The sequence below is a fragment of the Pelophylax lessonae genome, assembly GCF_965119305.1.
Source record: "Pelophylax lessonae genome assembly, chromosome: 4".
In the NCBI taxonomy this organism is placed as follows: domain Eukaryota; kingdom Metazoa; phylum Chordata; class Amphibia; order Anura; family Ranidae; genus Pelophylax; species Pelophylax lessonae.
This window is the reverse complement of record NC_138771.1, coordinates 254,882,006-254,898,449: the sequence shown is the minus strand read 5'-3', so window position 1 is coordinate 254,898,449 and position 16,444 is coordinate 254,882,006. Positions and strand designations below refer to the sequence as shown.

Sequence of the window (16,444 nt, the reverse complement as noted above, 5' to 3'; positions counted from 1 at the left end):
CCAATATATTAAATTTTTGTTATATTTAGGCCAAAATGTATTTAGCCACATGTCTTTGACAAAAAAATTCTCAATGAGCGTATTTTTAACCGCTTTAAGACCGGAAGATTTTACCCCATTCCTGACCAGGCCATATTTTGCGATTCAGCACTGCGTTACTTTAATGGACAATTGCGCGGTCGTGCATACCCAAATTATGTCCTTGTTTTCCCCACAAACAGAGCTTTCTTTTGGTGGTATTTGATCACCTGTGCGATTTTTACTTTTTGCGCTATAAACAAAAAAAGAGCGACAATTTTGAAAAAAATAACAATATTTTTCAAATTTCTTTATATGAAAGTCCCCCCCCCAAAAAAATGTAAAAATCTAATTTTTTTTAACATTTTAGGCAAATTTGTTTTCTGCTACATATGTTTGGTAAAAAAAACATCGCAATAAGCGTATTTTGATTGGTTTGCGCAAAAGTTATCGCAGCTACTAACTACGGGAAATTCATGTCATTTTTATTGTTTTTTTTTTTAACTAGTAATGGCGGCGATCTGCGATTTTTTTTGTGGGACTGCGACATTGCGGCGGACAGATCGGACCCCTAAATGACATTTCTGACACTTTCGGGGGTACCAGTGACATTACTATAGTAATCAGTGCTATAAATATGCACTGTTACTGTAAAAATGACACTGGCAGGGAAAGGGTTAACTTTTATTGGTGATCAAGGGGTTAATGTATGCCTGGTGTTTACTGACGTGTGTGGGGGGAGGGGACTGTGTGACACAGGCACAGATCGCAGGTTCAGCTATGCTGAATCCTGTAATCTGTGACTGCCTGTCACTTAGGAGATCCGCCCGCTTTGTTTATACAAGCGGGCGGATCTCCACACTCGATCCCTGAGGATCGGGGAAGAGCGGCGGTGATCACCGCCCCTCCTCCCCTAGCCCGACTCCCGCAGTGTCTAAATACAGCGGGAGTGAGCCTCCGGCGGGGTGCGCGCACGCCGCCCACAAGGGGAGGAGTCCAGCGACGTAGGTCTACGTCGCTGGACGATAACGAGCCACTTTGCCGCAGTACCCTCAACGTGAGCGGTCGGCAAGTGGTTAATTGAACAATTTGAAGTTAGAAGGTGATTGGCTAACATGTACAGCTGAACCAGATTTTGCACTCTCTAGTTTTAGTAAATCTACCTCTGTGATTCTTGTGCTTAAAAGCCACCAAGGTCACCAGTTAATCAAACACATACTCTGTGTGGGATAGCACGAGAATGCACTTGTGGCCTCTAAGGTAAGAGGAGTAAATAACAGGTTGGTTTTGGCCTTAAATTCCCACAAGACTGTAGAGAAAACCGTCCAAAACCGATAAACAAAAAGGATTTCGATGACCAAATAAACTGTAGGAGAAGGCAACATGTGACTGTTGGCAGTAATGCAACTAAAGGCCCAGGGTACAGGGCAGGGCCTCAAGCATTCATGAAACCAAAACAGATGGTAGCACATGAGGTTCAGATGGTCAGCTATGACCAAAGTTACAGTAGGTGGGCAGCAGGAACTGAATGATGATCAGAGTTCCACGTGGCTATATATAAGCAGGAGCAGCAGCAGCAGATGCTTCCTCGTATCAGCATGACAGAAAGGAATGCATGTGTGCCACACTTCACCCTGTTGATGATGTCCATGCTCAGTCAGTTTTAATCCCTTACATTGTGGAAATTAATAGAAAGCATAGTGACCGATGTCAATGAAGTAGCTCCTGATACACTGCCCAACCGGCTTACTCATGGAGCAAGTCTTCAGAGACCGGACAAGTACTTAAGCAATGATGGTGGGTTTGGACCTGGAAAATGCTCCATGGCTAACTTGTTAGAACAGAGTTTGAAAAGCACCTCATGCAGAGCCACAATGTCTAGTCTAAAAGGGTATGGATGCAGCAAAGCCAAGCTGAGGACAATTGCATCAGATTTCTCCAATCGAAAAGCCCATTACTAGAAGTGATGTAGAGAAGAGTCTTAATTGAAGAAAATATTTTAAAGAATAGGAAAAAAGATGCTAGTAAAAGTAGAATAGTCTTTTACACAGCAAAGCTGAATAAATAAGATGTTCATCCTCATAGAACACTAGAAAAAAAACTGAGGCATGAAGGGTAATGGGAGGGGTTATCCTAGGCTTGCTTAAAGTTTTGTTTGCTACTGTCCAATTCTTCGGCAAGAGGCATTATAAGCCAAGAGTTAAAAACTACCCACGCGCCTCAATGGACGAGAAAGAAATACGGTTTATGTTAAGATCTAAACGTATCTTTTGTAAGAATAATAATATAGTTCAACCAAATCAAACAAATGTAGGTGCATCGACAAACTCAATCGGGACATCATATACCTTGGTCACACCATACACCAGTTTTCTTATGGTTTGTAATCATACTGATAAAAATGGGATTTATGTACTTACCGTAAAATCAATTTCTCTGACTTCATCAACGGACACAGCTCTCCATAAATCTTACCTACTGGGTTATACTGCTGGCTTCAGAAGTAGGACTAGGCAGAACAAATACACCTGGCTACAACCATGAGCCATCCTCAGCTTGGTATATAACACCCCTCTCTGCTCTAGGTAGTCAGTTTAGTAGCAAGCAGTATTAGGAGTATCAGGTCTCCATAGAGGTTTGGGTGCTGTGTTCGTTGATGAACTTGATTTTACGGTAAGTACAAAAATCCCATTTTCTCTTTTGTTCATCGACAGACACAGTACTCCATAAATCATAACTACTGGGATGTCTAAAAGCAGTGCCAAAAGGAAAATGAGGGGTGGGGAAAACAACCCAAGGCTAAACAAAGGAGCCCTTAACCAGGACACAGGAGCCCTGTCTGAAAAATAAAAGGTTATAAGGAAAAAAAAAACCAACAAGAGGGAACAGCCCCTCATAAACAGCAGCCTGCAAACCTTTGCGGCCAAAAGAAGCATCCACAGATGCCAAAGTATCTACCTTATAGAATTTTGTTAAGGAATGCACTGACGACCTTGCAAACTTGTGATATTGATGCCTGATGATGGCAGGCCCAAGAAGCACTTAGCGCCCGAGTAGAATGCACCGTGACAGGGAAAGGAGGAACCTGACCTTTAATGGAATAGGCCTGGGTCATCGTCTGTCTGATCCCTCTGGAGATGGTAGCCGAAGAAGCGGCCAGCCCTTTTCCTGGTCCGTCCGTAACCACAAAAAGTGAGTCTGACCTCCGAGAGGACTCAGTAGCTGCCAAATACACTCAAATCGCACAAACCACATCCAGGGTATGCAAAGCAAATTCCTTGGGATGAACCGGCTTGGGAAACAAGGAAGGCAACACAATGTCCTCATTCAAATGGAAGTCAGAGAAAACTTTGGGCAGGAACGATGAACAACTTTATAGGGACTGCAGCAGGATAATGCCGCCAATTCCGATACCCTGCAGGCCGAGGTAATAGCCACCAAGAATGTCACCTTCTGGGATAATATAGTCAGGGGAATCTCCAGGATATTCTCAAATGGAGTTTTCCGGAGAATCGAAAGTACTAGTACTAAATTTAAATCCCATGGCGGCAAAAGAGACCATACAGATGGAGCCACATATCGAACCCCCTGAATTAAGGTACGAACTAAAGAGTGCGTGGCTAGGGGTCACTGAAAGAAGATTGTCAGTGCAGACACCTGGCCTTTGATGGTACTTAAGGCCAACTTCTGATCAATGCCCCGTTGAAGAAAGGTTAGGATCAGAGTCACAGAAAAGGATTGAGGATGAGCGCCAATTGACTCACACCAAGAAACATACGCTTTCCACGAAACAAAGGTATATCTTGCTGGAAGACGACTTCCTCGCCTTTACCATAGTAGAGATCACTGATCCAGACAGACCTCTATCCCTCAGTAGCTGGCTTTCAATAGCTAAGCCATTAAAACCAGTGACTGTAAAGCAGGATGGTAGATCAGCCCTTGGGATAAGATCCTCACAGGAATTGCAGAAAAAGCCTGAGCAGAGGATGATAGTGGCCTTACCGTGGCCCTTGGACGCCTGCGGCATTTGCCAGAGGAATCCGTGTTCTCGCCACGAACCTCAGTATCCTCCTGTGGAGCCTATCCTGCTAAAGAAGCTGCATGTAGGACTGTGCAAATAGAACTGTCTTGATGGTGGATACCACCAGACTCAGAACCTATATGCAAAATAGGAGAGAGAACTATCTGTGTGACAGCAGCCGGTGAATCACAGCCTGTGGTTCCTGAAGTTTGTACAGAGGAAAGACCACACTGGTCAGAATTAGAATCAGACCTAGGTAAATCAATTCCCTAGACAAGGATAGGGGGGACCTTCGGTAGTTCGGACATCACCTGAAGCTTTGCAGGAATTTAAATCTGCACAAGGAGAATCATGACCTAAAAAAAACTGAATTTTTGTAAAATCTTACCTGTAAAATTCCTTTCTCTGAGTCCTCCGACAGTCGCCGCCTCTTCATATTCGTCACTAATGGGGTTATTGACCTTTGCTCCGTAGGAGTAGCTAGGCAACAGAATATATTAATATCAAAGCTTTTAGCATATCCCACCCCCAGGGGGTGGTCCCCTCAGTCAATACCTCCCTGCTTCCTGCATTTCCAACTCAGTTTCAGTAGCATAGCAGTAGAGTACATAAACAAACCCCAAAAGAGGGGCGGGGGCGGCGACTGTTGGAGGACTCAGAGAAAGGAATTTTACAGGTAAGATTTTACAAAAATTCAGTTTTCTCTTACGTCCTCCGACAGTCGCCGCCTCTTCATATTCGTCACTAATGGGGACGTCCCATAGCAGTGTAGACATGAGGGGTGGGAAAAAGCCGCCACGCCTAAAGCAACGCAGTACCCACATCAGATAAAGGAACCTTACCAAAGTAAGATAACCAACTGGGCAACAGGAAAACGTGCTCAACAGGAGCAACAACCCAGGAAAGAACAAGTAACCTAGGGGTAAAAACACCCCAACAGCCAAGGGCCCAAACAAGGGACCCTAAGGCACTGCCGCACTAAGAACTTTACGGCCAAAAGAAGCATCTGCCGATGCCTGAACATCCACTTTGTAAAATTTTGAGAAGGTGTGAACGGACGACCAAGTCGCCGCCTTACACACCTGGGCCACAGAAGCCCGATGACGATAGGCCCAAGACGTACTCAGAGACCTGGTAGAGTGCGCCTTCACAGGAAAAGGAGGAACCTTCCCCTTCAAAGCATAGGCTTGCACAATCGTCTGTCTGATCCATTTGGCGATGGTCGCAGCCGACGCCGCCATGCCCTTCCGAGGACCCTCAGGAAGAACAAAGAGAGAATCCGACTTGCGAAAGGATTTAGTCGATGACAGGTAAACCCTGATCGCCCTAACAACATCCAAGGAATGCAACGCCACCTCCTTCGGATGCTTAGGCTTCGCGCAAAGCAAAGGCAGAACAATATCCTCATTGAGGTGAAATTCCGAGATCCTCTTCGGAAGAAAAGACGGGTTAGGTCGCAAGACCACCTTATCCAAGTGAATCACCAAATACGGAGATTTGCAGGACAAGGCCGCCAGCTCCGACACTCTGCGAGCCGAAGTGATCGCCACCGAGAAGGCAACCTTCTTGGACAACAAAGACAACGAGATCTCCCTAATCTTTTCAAAAGGAGCATGTTGCAACACGGACAGAACAAGGTTCAAATCCCATGGAGGCAAAGGCTCCCTCCTAGGAGGGACCAAATGGCGCACCCCTTGAACAAAGGTGCTAACCAAAGAGTTAGACGCCACAGGGCGTTGAAAGAGCACGGCCAGCGCAGAAATCTGACCCTTAATCGTGGCCAACGCCAAACGCTGGTCCACGCCCGTTTGAAGGAAAGCCAACACTCTCGACACCGAGTACGAGCGAGGGGAATACCCCCTGGACTCACACCAGGCAAAGTAAGCCTTCCAAGTACGGTAGTAAATCTTCCCCGAAGAGGCCTTCCTAGCCTTGATCAAAGTGGGAATGACCTCAGGGGAAAGACCCCTATCCTTCAGGACCTGGCTTTCAACAGCCAGGCCGTTAAAGCTAGCGACTGTAAAGCAGGATGGAATATCGGTCCTTGAGACAGGAGATCTTCTCGAAGTGGCAGACGCCATGGAGCGTCGACCGCCAGATTCACGAGGTCTGCGTACCAAGACCGGCGAGGCCAGTCCGGTGCCACCAGAATCACTGTGCGCGGTTCCGAGGCCAACCTGCGAAGGAGCCTGGACAGCAGCTGAATCGGTGGAAAGGCATACATCAGGCAATACTGATGCCAGGGCGCCACTAACGCGTCTGAGGCGTCTGCCCGAGGATCGCGCGTCCTTGCCACGAACCTTTCCACCTTGTTGTTTAGACGAGACGCGAACAGGTCCACATCTGGGGACCCCCACTTCGCGCACAACATCTGGAAGACATCCGGGTGAAGGGACCATTCTCCCTGGTCCAGGGTCTGGCGGCTCAGATAATCCCGCCTGCCAGTTCTCCACCCCCGGAATGTGAACTGCAGATATCGCCGGGACGTGCGTCTCGGCCCAAGACAGAATGTCGGCTACTTCCCGAGCCGCTCGGGCACTCCCGGTGCCCCCTTGGTGGTTGATGTAGGCCACCGCTGTGGCATTGTCCGTCTGTACCCGAACTGGACGGCCCTGAAGCCTGTCCGTCCAACGCAGTAGACAGAGATTTATCGCTCGCAATTCCAGAATGTTGATCGGAAGGGAGGATTCCTCCTTCAACCAAGTACCCTGGGCGGACAGAACGCCCAGAACACCACCCCAGCCCGACAGGCTGGCATCCGTGGTGATCACCGTCCACGACAAAGGACGAAAGGACTTGCCCCCCGACACCGCCGGGGACTGGAGCCACCACAAAAGACCCCTGCGGGTGAGACGGCTCAACGACAGCCGCAGATCCAGAGATTGCGGACGCCCGTCCCACTTGGCCAGGACCTCCGCCTGAAGCTCCCGTGTGTGAAACTGGGCGAAGGGAATCGCCTCGAAGGCCGAAACCATCAATCCCAGACACCTCATACACGTCCGGAGGGACGAGCACTGATTGTCCCTGAGGGACCTGACTTCGCACTGAAGTGTCCGAAGCTTGTCTTCCGGCAGGAAGACCTTCGCTTGAACAGAGTCCAGAATCATCCCCAGGTAGGGAAGACGAACCGACGGACACAACGTTGACTTCGGAAAATTTATCGTCCAACCGAAGTCCTGCAGAGTCTGCATTGTGATGGACAGGTCGTTCACCAGGCCCTGACTGGTCGCGGACCGAATCAGGATATCGTCCAGATACCCCAGGACAGAAATGCCCTGGGCCCTCAATAAGGCCAGAACCGGCGCAAGCACCTTGGTGAAAACCCGCGGAGCCGAAGCGAGACCAAAGGGCAACGCCACGAATTAATAATGATCCTCCGCAATGGCAAATCGAAGGTACCTCTGGTGACCCTCGAAAATGGGGATGTGAAGGTATGCATCCTTCAAGTCGATGGAGGCCATGAATTCCCCCGGAACCAGGGCAGCCACCACTGATCACAGGGATTCCATGCGGAACTTGCGAACCTGCACAAAGCGGTTCAGAGCTTTTAAGTCCAGAATCGGACGTACCTTGCCCTCCTTTCTGGGCACAGTGAACAGATTGGAGTAGAACCCCCGAAATCTGTCCCAATGAGGCACTGGGCCCGCAGGTCCCGCACCGCCAGGTGCAGATCCTGCAAGCGCTCCGGAGTCAGCTGAAGGTTTGAGGGGAAAAATCTGCCCGCCGGCCGAGAGAGAAACTCGATCTTGTATCCAGATCGAACGATTTCCTGAACCCATCTGTCCCGAATGCGGTCCAGCCAGGGTTGAAGAAAACCGAGCAAACGTCCCCCCACCCCAGAACCGGGTGAGGGCGTCCCTTCAGGCCGCATTGTTGTGGGTAGCGGACCCGGACTGGCCGGACTTCTGCTTACCCGTCCACGGCTTCTTCTGGGAGCCTTGGCCCTTGAAGGGCTTGCCCTTATAGTGCGACCGAAAGGCACGAAAGGACCCCTGAGAGGGCCTAAACGAGGTATTCTTCTTACCACGAACAAACTTAGTTTTGTGAGTTTGGGGCAAGAGAGTGCTCTTACCCCCAGAAATACCCTTTATCAGAGTATCCAAAGATTCGCCAAAAAGGCGAGATCCCGCGTAGGGCAAATTAGCCAAAGTCTCGCGGGAAGACTGGTCAACAGACCAACATTTCAGCCATATCAGGCGACGGTTCAAGACCGCCACACTAGAAAGACGCGCAGCCAAAGGGACCATATCTAAGTCCGCATCACACAAATACATGACACCCTGATGAATTTGATCCACCATAGCCAAAGTTGTCGGCGGGGCAGAGTCAGCCACCAGGGTGCGCCTGAGCACCTGCGTCCAATCCGCAATGGCTTGGGCTGCCATAATGGAAGCAAAAATAGGCTTCAGCATAGAACCAGCAACCGTATAAGAATGACGGGCCAGAGATTCCAATCTCCTGTCCGTAGGGTCCCGGAACACCGGGGTATCCTCAGCAGGAATCGCAGTGGATTTATTCAAAATCGCCACCGCGTGATCTACTTGAGGCGGCACACACCAACGCTCATCAGTGGCTGGAGTAAATGGATAACGCAGCTTGAACCTACTCGGCACAGCGAAAGGTTTCTTTAAATTGCGCCATTGCTCATCAACAGCGCGCTGAAATTCCGTAGAGCAAGGAAAAACCTGCGATGTCTTGCGCTTTCTTTGCGTCCCATAAGAGGACATCAAAATTGGAGGACATGGTTCATCCTGTAAATGCAGCGTTTGCTTGATAGAAGCAACCAACTCATCCATGAGTGCAAGCTCTTCAGACGAGCCAGGGGGAGAATTATCAACCCCTTCCACCTCAGCCTCCCCTTCAGACCCCACAAGGTCTAGAGATGAGTGAGACCCTGAGAAGGGCACTCCAGCCATAGCAGCCCCATCGCCCTCTGAATCAGAGGAAATAGACACTCTGGGCCGTTTTGTGGATCGATCAGCCACCAGCATCTGCACTTGAGCAGCTAAGTTTGCCACAATAGTGGCCAGATCAGCCCCCTCTGGGGAAGCAGCAGCCCCTTGGCCCCCCACCAAGGTGGGAGGAAACTTGCATTCCTGAGAATCCATGCCCCAGCAATATTAGGAAAAAAAGGAGTACTGCCCCTTTAAGATCGCGGCGAGTGTAGCCCACCGCACCCACTGAATACACCGACCCCTACAGGGACAAGAAACTGGGCAAGGAATACAGGAAAAAAAGGGAAGATAAAAACCTGGAGAGATCACACAGGCTGCTGCCACCGATCGCTGTCCCAGAGCAAAAGGAAGTGATGCAAGACTGACCGCCCCTATGAAGCCTATGCAAGGCTACACAAACATGGCCGCTCGGCTGAGGATTCTATGGGCAAATAGAAAATGGCGCCGACATGTGGCCTGATCGATCGCCGCCAAAATGGCGGCGTTTGGCGCCAAAACGCCGTGCATCACCACACAGGCCCGGCCACCATGATTTTGCCACAAAAAAATGGCGGGTCGACGCAGCGATCGCCGCACAGCATGCCCAAAATCTGACTGCCTCCTGCTGACACCAAGCAGAGCGGGAGAGCCCCCCCCTTCACAGCCCACACACAGGCAGCAGGTCCACACAGGAACTGACAGGGAGCACAGCAGCCACACAGACATGCAGGGTCACACAGTCCCAGACTGACACCCAAATAGACAGGTCCCCACATAGAGTTACACTTACCAGTCCGGATGGCGTGGGGAGCCTGCTCCAGCGACCAAACCGCTGCACTGAGGACAGGGAGTGTCGCAAGCATGACGCAGTGGAACTGCGGTGCGAAACCGCAATGGCGTCCAGTGAGGTAGCCACCTCACCGATAGCATCCCTGCAGCGAACAGGGATGGGTCGTTCAATGTGCCAGGGTAAAACCTAAGCTGAACGCTCGATGGCAGGCTGGGAAGCCCCTGGCCCTGAGCCCTGGGAACCAGGGTGGCCAGACCGAGACCCAGCTCCGCACGATCATCTTCATCAGAAGAAACTAACTAACGCTGAAATAAACAGCTAAGTAAAAGAAAGAGAAAAAAAAACTCCAAATAAAATCAAAAAGAGAAAAGAAGCTGAGACTAAGAGCCCCAGCACAGGAACAGCCAGCCTACTCCTGAGCTAGGCATTAGAAACTGAGTTGGAAATGCAGGAAGCAGGGAGGTATTGACTGAGGGGACCACCCCCTGGGGGTGGGATATGCTAAAAGCTTTGATATTAATATATTCTGTTGCCTAGCTACTCCTACGGAGCAAAGGTCAATAACCCCATTAGTGACGAATATGAAGAGGCGGCGACTGTCGGAGGACGTAAGAGAAACTTAAAAATGACAAACTCTGCCCCCCTTTCTGAGTACCCCCAAAATAATCATTTTGTGGATCCACTTGATGTTCATGAAGGAGGTCCATGACTAGACAGATTAAAACTGATTAACTAAAGCAGAGAGGGGGGTTAAATACCAAGCTAAGGAAGGCCCATGGGCGTAGCCAGGTGTTTTTGTTCTGCCTAGTCCTACTCCTGGAGGAGGGAATATAACCCAGTAGTTATGACTTATGGAGCGCTGTGTCTGTCGATGAACGAAAGAGAAATATGAGTTTTTATTGGGGTCTATGGGTTACAAAATGTGTTCTGTTTGGAAAGCGGAGAATATGTTTAACTGTTGCTGGATGTCTACATAAGAAACAGAAGTGAATAAAATAGAACTGACAAGAGTATTCATACAACTTAGAATATTAGTAGAAAGCAGATTTGTAGTAGTAGTAGTAGCAGCAGCAGTAGTCATAACATAGCAAATTTGCTTGAAGCAAAAGTAGACGCAACTGTAATTAAACAAACCTTTTCTATAATCAGTAAGGTCACTTGCAACAATACAGATACACACTGTCCCCTGGACTATGGTTTAAAAGGGATTTACAGCACTTTATGGTACACTTTAAATCAAAAAAGCAGACACTTACATGATGAGATTTCTGAGCTTTACAGCTAAGTGTTAGTAAGTTTAAGCCGATATCATCATACACATGCTTCCTTGATCTTGATAGGACAGACGAGAGAAAAGCCATTGGTTTTTCTCCAGACCTACCTGATAATTGCATATCTCCCGCTTTGCCCTTTGGTTACTGAGACTAATTACACTGCCCGAACGTACCATTGGAGTCCTATGCCTGACTTTTGTCTGGATAGCACCATTGTCTTCAAACTGAACCAGATCATTTAGCGGGTCCCATGGTCGAGTACTGCAACACATAAAACAAAAATAGTAAGATTAAGTATGCTAACTTGCTGAATCACAAATATTCCTCATTTTCAATAGGTTACACAATAACCATTTACTTGTACCAGTGGAGTACACACCTTGCATGAGAATTCATAGAAACTGTACTGCTTGTAAGAAAAGAAGCAGAACCTGACAGACAATTTCCATGAAGAGTCTGCTCATTTGCTCATTGCCATGTGGACTGCACAGCAAAGAACCTGATGGAGCGAGGGCAAGTAAATGTGTGCTTTGTCAGGGGTGCTGAGCAAAAGCATGTCTTTTGCTGGTGTCTTAGGTGTATGGTTGTTTTTTGGTTAGCTCTGCTGTGTAAAAGACTAAGCTATTTTCACTAGCACCATTTTTCTTATTTTTCAAAAATCATTACCACTGTTCCCAGTATGTTTTGTGGAAAAGCACCAAGAGCATGATCATAATCACAATTCTTCAATGAGGAAGAAATGGTAAGTGCAAAAATACAAATTTCTCCCTCGGTTATTGAAGGACAAAGGAGTACAGAGACTGTTGGGACACCCAGAAGCAGTCCAACTGAGGGGTCGGCAACAAAACACTGCCAGGCCAAAAAAAAAAAAAGAAAACCCACAAACAACAAAGTATGCCTTCCATGTGTGGTGGTCAGCAACTGGGAAGGAAGAGGGGTAGTTTAGGAGTGTCAGTCCACTTAGACTTAGAAGCTCTAAAGGTGCCAAGACCGGAACAGCACAGGTAAGAAGCTGCAGGCTGATCTTCAAGCTCTAAAGTGGTGTGCAATCTAACAGTGAGGGCAAAAAAAAGTCTCTAAGTTTTGGAGTGATGGCAGAAAGACAGATTGCTTTGGTGTAGGTTCATCTAATAAACACTTGCGGTCCGGGCCAATTCAGACATTTCTCACATTTATGTAAAAATCAGCCATTTCTGCTAGAAAATTGCTTAGAACCCTCAAACATTCTATATTTTCTGAAAGAAAATGCTAGAGAATAAAATGGGGACAGTTACAGTTTTTTATGTCAGATGATATTTGTGCAGCTGCAGCCATGATACTGGTGTCACCGCTTCCATTTGAAGACAAATATATACAGTGGATGGGAAGCAGTAAAGGGCTTGAGAGATTCAGTGTCAAAGAGAGAGAATCTCGTGGCTAAAGGCCACGGGGAAAACAGATAAGGATTTTGCAGGACAGGTCATAAATATACGCTTATGGACTCTAAAAACAGAGTAAGCAATCAAATGTGCGATTTATCCCAAAAATCCTGCATAACTGCAGTGAAATGTTCCCAAGAAAGAGCCAAAGAGGTTCCCAAGCCCAACAGTTCTATAAAAGACTCCGGGGATGGCGGAGACTCTAGTAGAAGGCAAGAATATTCTATTTCAGGCACCCCACAAATGGTACACAACAGACAGCACCAGAACTGTTAGTGGAGCAAGTGCTAGAGCCACCGGATACAGCTGGACTGTCCCCCATGTGTCTAGAGCCAGGCATTTTGCAAGGCAGAGAGGAATGCAACTTGGCTAAGCCTTAGATACTCACAAACCCAGCTGCTGGGCAGCGGAGGTAGGGTCCGGGCCGTGCATTTGGGGAACAAACAGATTTTTTAGTTTCTCTCTCTTAGGTATAACACACAGACTTTAGTTTCAGTTTAAATCTTCTTTAATGAGCAGGCACTACACAAGATTCCAGCTGGCAGTGTTAAACGTTGAAATCAATGAGTCAATCAAATAACCCAGCTGCCTTATCTAGCCATTGTCAGGTAGATGAAAAGTACCAGGCAATGTGGGCACAAGGACAGATAAACACAACAATGCTGTTCCCACTGCTTACAGGAAGGGTTTTACTGCTTTTGTTAATCTTTAAACTAAAAGTATAATTTCTTATAATAAAGAATCATATTTCCAATTTATATGAGAAAGTATTCAGACTCACTCAGCAAATTTGTAATGCCACTCTCCAGAGATTGGATCTTGTTCAAAGAGATGGCAAGTCCAGTCTTCACCTTTGGCTTTTCTCTCTTTGGCAGCTTTTCTCTGAGCTTCTTCTAAGACGAACTTCTCCTGAGTGGCTTCTGTTTGATCCTTGTTATTGATTGCCTTTGTAACATGCTGCCAGAGTCTGCAATTTGAGAACTGCAACAGTTATTTGCCAGCAAGCTATTTATACATTTATAAAGCCTGGAAAATTATAATGTTTTTTTTTTTTTTTTTATAATTGCCTACTGAGTAGTGTTTAAATGGAAATGCTGTAATTGCATACTTTTTGGGTACTTATTTCCACTAAGATTATGGATGAGATAAGCTATTACTTTTCCCTTCTATAACTTTCATACCTTCAAAAGGAGGTTGCGTTTTGATTAACCGCTTGCTTACTGGGCACTTAATCCCCTTTCTGCCCAGGCCAATTTTCCTTTTTCTGTGCTATCGCACTTTGAATAACATTTACGCAGTCATACAACACTGTACCTATATTACATTTTATCCTGAGACAGATAGAGTTTTATTTTGGTGGTATTTATTCACCACTGATTTTTTATTTTTTTTCTAAACAAACGATAAAAGACAAACAACTTGTTCTTAGTTTCGGTTTTAAAATTTTGCAAATAATGGGATTTTTGCCTTACCGTAAAATCCATTTCTCTGATGTCGATTGACAGACACAGCTCTTGTCATTCTTGACCATTGGGTCTGCTGCCCCACACAGGAGTTGGATACTAGGCAGAAAAAACTTCTGGCTACACCCATGGGCAGTCCCAGCGAGTATACTCCCTCTTCCTGCTTTAGTCACTCAGTTTTGCTACAAGCAGTGTCAGGAGAATCCACAGAGGGGTGGGTGCTGTGTCCGTCAAAGAACATTAGAGAAATATATTTTACGGTAAGTCAAAAATCCCATTTTCTCTTTTTGGTTCATTGACGGACAGAGCTCCTGTAATTCTTGACCACTGGGATGTCCCAAAGCAATGTTAAACATGAGGGGTGGGAAACAGCAAAACATCACCAAGGCTAAGCAGTACCCTACCAAGCAACAGGGGCTCAACCAAAACAACTGGAGCCCACCTGAAAAAAACAATACAAAGAGGATGAGGTCCTCCTAAACAGCAGCCTGCGAAACCTTGCAGCCAAAGGAAGCATCCGCAGATGCCAACACATCCACTTTAAAAAACGTTGAAAAGGGAGGACCAACGACCAGGTGGCTGCCTTGCAATCCTGCCTCACTGACGCCTGAGGACGGGAAGCCCAGGAGGCATTAAGCGCCCTAGTAAAGTGCGCCTTGACCAGGAAAGGAGGAACCTGACCCCTTATGGAATAGGCCTGAACCACGTCTGCCCGAGCCATCTGGAAATGGTCGCAGAGGAAGTGGACAACCCTTTGCAAGGTCCATCCGTGAGCACAAATAGAGAGTCTGACATCCTGAAAGACTCCGTAGCTGCCAGGTACACCCTAATAGTCCGGACCACATCCAAAGCATGTAAGGCAATTTCCTTCAGATGTTTAGGCCTGGGACATAGGGAAGGCAACACAATGTCTTCATTCAAATGAAAGTCAGAGACCACCTTATGAAAGAACGACTGACAGAGGGGAAGCACCACCTTATCTTTGTGAATAACCAGATAAGGTAAACGACAGGATAACGCAGCCAGTTCCGACACCCTGTGCGCAGACGTGATAGCCACTAAAAAGGCCACCTTCTGGGACAGCGTAAGCAGGGCAATCTCTCGAATATTTTCAAAGGGAGGCTTCTGTAGAGCTGAAACCACCAAATTAAGATCCCAAGGCGGCAACGGAGCCTGCACTAGAGGAACCATATGTCGGACACTCTGAAGAACAAAGTACATACCAGGGAGTGTGTGGCCAAAGGTCGTTGGAAAAAGACCGCCAAGGCCGATACATGGCCATTGATAGTCCCTAAGGCTAAATTCTGAAGGAAGGTTAAGATCCGAGCCACCAAGAAGCAGCGGGGATGAACCCCAAGAGACTCACACCACGCAATGTATGTCTTCTATGTTTGATGGTAGATCTTCCTAGAAGTAGATTTCCTAGCTGTTAACAACATAGGAATCACCAACTCAGACAAACTTCTATCCTTTAGCACCTGGGGTTCAACAGCCAAGCCGTCAAAGCCAGCGACTGTAAAGCAGGATAGAAGATCGGTTCTTGGGACATCAGATCCTCCCCGAGAGGAAGCTTCCAAGGAACACCAGCGACCAGCCGCACTAGATTGGCGTACTAAGCCCGGAGCCACTTAGATGACCGCAATCCCTTCTGCCTCAATCCTGCGTAGGAGTCTGGGCAGAAGCTTGAGAGAAGGGAAGGCGTAGATCAGGCAATGCTGACCCCATGAGGCCACCAGCACGTCTGTGGCGTCAGCCAGTGGATCCCTTGACCGAGCCACAAACCTCTGCACCTTTCTGTTGAGCCAAGACGCCAGCAGATCCACCTCAGGGGTGTCCCACTGGAGACACAGCTGATGAAACACCTCCAGAAGAAGGGACCACTCCCCTTGGTCCAATGCCTGCCGACTGAGGTAATCCGCCTGACAATTTTCCACCACGGGAATGTGTACAGCGGAGAGGGCTGAAACAAACCGTTCTGCCCACCTTAGAATTCCAGCTATCTCCAGGGCACTTCTTGTGCCCCCTTGGTGATTGACATAAGGCAAATGGCATTGTCAGACTGAATGCGCACTGGAAATCCCTGAAGACGATCCGTCCAATTATCCAGACACAGTCTGGTCGCTTGGAGTTCCAAGACTTTGATCGGTAGTCTGGACTCTTCCAGCGTACAGATCCCCTGAGCAGAATGCATGCGGAGTATGCCTCCCCAGGGGGTTAGGCTGGCATCCGTGGTGACCACTGTCCAATACAAGGTGAGGAAGGATTTTCCCAGCCGAAGCACCGGAAGTGAAGCCACCATATCAGGGACGCCTTCGTTCCCCGACTCAGCCGGATCTTATTGTCCAGAGACTACAGAGTCTTGTCCTACTTGGTCAGAATCTCCCTTTGCAGGGACCTCGTATAAAGATACCATCAGGCCCAGCACCCGCACGCATGTCCGGAGGGATGACCATTTGTTGGGCAGCGGGAGGCGAATTGCAGTCTGCAATTTCTGGAGTTTGTCCAGAGGAAGGAGCACTCTGGCTA

General features: G+C 47.8%; 1 protein-coding gene across 4 annotated transcripts in view; it reads right to left on the bottom strand.

Annotated features, from left to right (window-relative positions):
- The window catches only part of OSBPL8 (oxysterol binding protein like 8), a 377,827-nt gene that overhangs the window by 18,062 nt on the left and 343,321 nt on the right, over positions 1 to 16,444 (bottom strand). For 2 of the 4 annotated variants that reach the window (XM_082257116.1, XM_082257118.1), the window contains 2 exons: positions 13,237 to 13,422; positions 11,145 to 11,298 (listed from right to left, as the gene is read on the bottom strand). In XM_082257116.1, coding sequence (XP_082113242.1) covers positions 11,145 to 11,298; positions 13,237 to 13,422 — 340 coding nt within the window. The remainder of the gene's footprint in view (positions 1 to 11,144; positions 11,299 to 13,236; positions 13,423 to 16,444) is intronic. The other 2 variants (XM_082257117.1, XM_082257119.1) reach the window with 1 other exon arrangement.